Below are 5,077 nucleotides of genomic sequence, written 5' to 3'. Positions count from 1 at the left end.
AAATACACAGCAACAGAAGGGTAAAACAAATCGAAAATCATTGCAGTCAGTAGAGTCTCAGCTGCCGAGCAACCACAGGTTGCCAGTTACGTCAGAAAACGAAACCTAAAAGACCTCTGTAATTTGAATTTGAATGTAGTAACTGTTTTTGGCCACATTCTTACATATGCCACCTTTAAGTAACACAATCTGACTTTGAAACCTTAAACCATTAAAATTAATTCATTGATCGCACCAATCACCAGGACCGTCATCAGAAACGATTGAGTTTAGTTTGAGGGCGCTTCACCTCATTCAGGAGGCCTGTTCAGTTTGTCTGCTGCCACAAATGAAACCCTCAGCATTATCATTTATGTTTTCAATGTTCAATCTCACATATATCACTTAGTTTATCCTTGGGCTCCTTCCCTTGCCTTTACAGTTTTTCTTAATTGTTTACACACAAATACTGGTACTTGAGACACAATGACCCATGCACCAACCCCCTGAACCAACTCTGCTAAACTACAAGCACAATTCCTGCTTTACACTGAGAGCATGAGCCATGCTTTCAGAAAATGTGTGTAAACAATCGAGAAAAACTGTAAAAAAAAAAAAAAAAATTTGATTCCCTTAATATATAAACAACAATATTATGTATTTTTACCTGTTTACTTGTTCGTAATACAATTTACAGATAGATCAGTCGATCAGTAGACAGTAGATCTAAAAAGACACACAATATTTAGTCACAGGTATCTGGAGGCTGTACGTTTGACTCCCCCGCCTTAAACATTGGTGCACTTGGTTTAAGAATTCCAAAGCCACCTCGTAAGGCCTGGAGCTCTCTGTAACCTTTTTGTTTATCACAAAACTGTTGTAAGTGTGCACTAATCAGTGATTCTGGACAGTCATGCTCTTCACTGCCCTCTCCCTCTGGCTGTTTAAGTGACCTTCCCCCAAAATGTGCCTCCATCTGTGGAGTTTTGGAAAACAAACCTAGTTCCAAACTTTTCCAAACGTTTTTTCCTTCCACTAGCTCAACACGGATCTTTAAGAAACTGCACTCGCCAACACCACATTAAAAAATGAATTAATGGATTAATGAAAGGCCATGGAGTATGGTGAACAACCCAGGTGAACAAATACTGACTCCCCCTCCCCCAAATGATTATTTTTTCTCCAAATGCTGGTGGATAAATAAAGCAGAGATGATAGAGAGTGACAGATGAAGAACGGTAACAGTCCTCTGGTGACAGATCATCTCTTGCCTGTGTCTCTGTCTCTCCCGCCCTCCTCTCCTCGTCGTCCACACAGGGTTGGGCCAAACAGCAGGTGGTGCCGAGGAGGAGAAGCCCACACTTGGGACTGAACAAACCGCTGGCTCTCTGATTTCTGCAGCAGTCAAGTATGGAGCAACAGCAAATCCCCAAATTTAAAATGTAAGTGCTGTGATTTTCACATTTTAAATTACAATTAGGATTATAATTGTATTGTATGATATTGTGGTTTTATTGTCCTTTACCGTACACTGATAAGGCTTGTGTACCTATTCATTAATATATAATCAACACTAATAATGTCAGTGTGGACAGGCCTTTTCATCAACCAGCTCTGTATCATGATCCATTACATACTTAGATCATCTTTGTTTTCACAGATTTAAAATGGTGAAATTCCAAAATAATCTTAAAGAGCGACAAAGAATAACCAAAATAGAGGAACAACAATCTAAAGGAAAATAACGTTTAATAAATAAGTTTGAGGGATGTTAATATAAGTTTGTTGAATTTGTATTAGGTGGGTCATAAAACTGCTTTAATGTGCCTGTTATTTCACATATATTTGTGAGTATCCTTTTTTTTTTTTTTTTACTTTTGAAGGTATTCTCTCTCTCTGTTATTGTTTTTCTTTCCGTCCAGTTTTACCTATACGTGTGTACGTGTCGTACATGTGCTGGAGTCCTGTTGTGAAGACTGCTCTTAATGAGGATTCATTGATATAGAAATGTGTTCACTTGTGGTCACAGTAAAAGAAGGAACGAAAGAAAAAGGCTTAAGAGCAGTGAAAGTCATGTTTGACAATCAGGGACAGTCTGAGGTTTGTTATTGTTCCACAAACAGGACTGTACTGTACTGTACTCGGAACTGAGTGTGATATGTTTTGGCTGGATCCATCAAAAAGACAAATGTTTAGAGTGTGTGTTGTTTTTTTGTTCATCACAGCAGTTAATAGTCATCAAATGTGGTTTGAGTGAGCTCAGATTGGCGGAGGATTTCGAAGAGGGAATTTCAATGCATCTGTTTAAGCCTGAAGAATGTTGAATGTTTAATGTGTTTACTTACATCCGTTTTTTTTGGATCCTTTCAGGGAAAACTCCTCAGATCTCTTCATATTTTAATAGCTGATGTGAAGATTTAAACGGATTATTATGCTGCAGTTGTATTTTGATTTGACTGCATATGAGATGAGTGCTCTTCCAACGCCTAATTCTCCTTCATGTTCTGTTGTTCTTTTTTTTTTTTTATACTCTCTCCTCTCCACAGCTCAGGTGTCACAGCAATAGCGTCTCTGGACAGGACTCACTGAATAAAGATGCACTTGGACTCAAAGAGACAAAGCAGCACTCACTCAATCAGATGACTCACAAGAGGAGAAAAAAAGACACCTTTTAATCTCGGGTCAACAACTTGCCAAAACGTGTGAACAATGTGAGTCGTCACCTTCAATCTGCGCGCCGGGAATCTCGAAGGCATGGGTCCAAAGAAGTTGTTTGTTTTTTTGTTTTTTTTGCTCCAACTGTGTCAGCATGCTCACACAGCATAGATGAGTTACCCTTCAAAGAGACATAAGTGGGAGCCAACACAGTCTGATGATGTAGCAGCTAACAGAGACATAGATGTGGCCTCTGACTCAAGACAGTGCAACCACGGCCAGTATGGAAGTGCAGACTGCCTCTTTGCTGTGGATATATGTTAACGGGACAGAAGAGCTGAACGCTTCGCATGAATACAACTCCACGGATCTGATCGAAAACTCAGACAATTACCACTCCTACACGATTGGTCTATTCCTGTCCTGCCTCTACACCATCCTCCTCTTTCCTATTGGATTTATTGGGAACATCTTAATCCTGGTGGTGAACCTGAACCACAGAGAGAAGATGACCATCCCTGACCTTTATTTTGTAAACCTGGCCGTGGCCGACCTCATCCTGGTGGCCGACTCCCTCATCGAAGTCTTCAACCTGAACGAGAAGTACTACGACTACGCCGTCCTCTGCACCTTCATGTCCCTGTTCCTGCAGGTCAACATGTACAGCAGCATCTTCTTCCTCACGTGGATGAGCTTTGACCGCTACGTGGCCTTGGCGAGCTCCATGAGCAGCAGCCCGCTGAGGACTATGCAGCACGCCAAGCTCAGCTGTGGCCTCATCTGGATGGCGTCCATCTTGGCCACGCTTCTGCCCTTCACCATTGTGCAGACGCAGCACAGGGGCGAGGTGCACTTCTGCTTCGCCAACGTCTTTGAGATCCAGTGGCTAGAGGTCACCATTGGCTTTTTGGTGCCCTTCTCCATCATCGGTCTTTGCTATTCTCTGATTGGACGCATCCTCATGCGGGCGCAGAAGCACCGTGGACTGTGGCCGCGGCGGCAGAAGGCGTTGCGCATGATCGTGGTGGTGGTTCTGGTGTTCTTCATCTGCTGGCTGCCGGAGAACGTCTTTATCAGCATCCAGCTGCTGCAGGGCACGGCTGACCCTTCGCAGAGGACTGCTACCACCCTGTGGCATGACTACCCGCTCACAGGCCACATTGTGAACCTGGCGGCCTTCTCCAACAGCTGCCTCAACCCCATTATCTACAGCTTTCTAGGAGAGACCTTCAGAGACAAGCTGCGTCTATTCGTTAAGCAGAAGGCCAGCTGGTCGGCAGTGAACCGCTTCTGCCGCCACAGCCTTGATTTGCACCTCCCTGTTAGGGAAGTGGTGTCTCAGGTGTGACTGCTGAGAAGAGGCACCATTGTTATGAAACTAAGTTCACACACTAAGAAAAAAAAAACTCCATATCAACTAGGGTGAAATATTACAGTACCTCAGCTTTCTTTCTACTGTTGTTTAGCTTTGCCTCATCGTCTCAGTAAACCAGCTCACGTTCTGAACAAAAACAACAACCCTAAAACGCAGCAGGAATGTAGCCTACACTCCAGTGATGAGAATGACTTGATCTGCATGTTGGACTGTTCCCTTTAATTGAATTTGGTGTGGTATTCCTTGGTGGTTTGGTGAAATGAGCAATGCAGGCAAAACTAAACAAAATACTACTGAGAGGCTAAATGTGAGCCTCTGTGCAAAGGTAACTGATGGATAGTGACACATGAGGAGTGTGTACGTGTCATTTTTGTTAAAAACTCATGTGAACTTGTAGGATATATCAAAACGCACAATCCACTTGAACGTCATGAAAATGCCTTAACCAAAAATGTGATGTATCAAAACAGTAGCTCACCATAAGACAATGCTAAATCAATTAAAGGTTAAAGCTAGGGTCTGTCATTTAATTCTAAAAACCCTTTTTAATCAACCAAGTTGAGAAAAAAAGATGGACAAGTGTCGCTAAAAATGACCTGATCATTTCTTTCAGACCATGACCATGTTGATGGTTATACTGGTGAAGCTGTCAGTCCAGAGTCTTAAAGGTCCAGTGTTTAACAGTTAGTGACAAAAATGACAAGCTGTAAATATGAGCGTATAAGTGAGTGAGTAATTACTTCAAAATAAAAAAAGGCCTTAAAGGGATAGTTTGGAATTTTGGATATAAGACCTATTTTCCAACTCAGCCGGTGTGATGGAGAAAGAACTTTCATTTAGTTCTTCTATGGCTAGCGCAAGTCAATGGTACCTGCTAGCATGGCTAGCTCCGAACTATCACTTTAATGTTATAACATGTTTCTATACATGTTTAAATTTTTGAAGGAGAATCTTAATATCCAAATAAGGAATCAAAGCAGGTCAGACTTTTATGCAGCTCTACAGCTCTTATGTTTATATTTATTTTTGCACAAAAAAAAATGTAAGTATGTAGAATATGTCCATTTC

General features: G+C 41.8%; 1 protein-coding gene across 1 annotated transcript; it reads left to right on the top strand.

The window, feature by feature from the left end:
• Positions 1-2,878: 2,878 nt before the first annotated feature.
• gper1 (G protein-coupled estrogen receptor 1) lies at positions 2,879-3,982 on the top strand (the record flags this gene model as incomplete). The annotated part of the gene is made up of 1 exon (XM_083896158.1): positions 2,879-3,982. The coding sequence occupies one exon, from the start codon at positions 2,879-2,881 to the stop codon at positions 3,980-3,982; it is 1,104 nt and encodes a 367-aa protein (XP_083752284.1).
• Positions 3,983-5,077: the final 1,095 nt, after the last annotated feature.

Source organism: Microchirus variegatus (assembly GCF_963457635.1).
Source record: "Microchirus variegatus genome assembly, chromosome: 10".
Taxonomy (NCBI): domain Eukaryota; kingdom Metazoa; phylum Chordata; class Actinopteri; order Pleuronectiformes; family Soleidae; genus Microchirus; species Microchirus variegatus.
The sequence above is the reverse complement of the archived record's forward strand: the minus strand, read 5'-3'. Positions and strand labels throughout refer to the sequence as shown.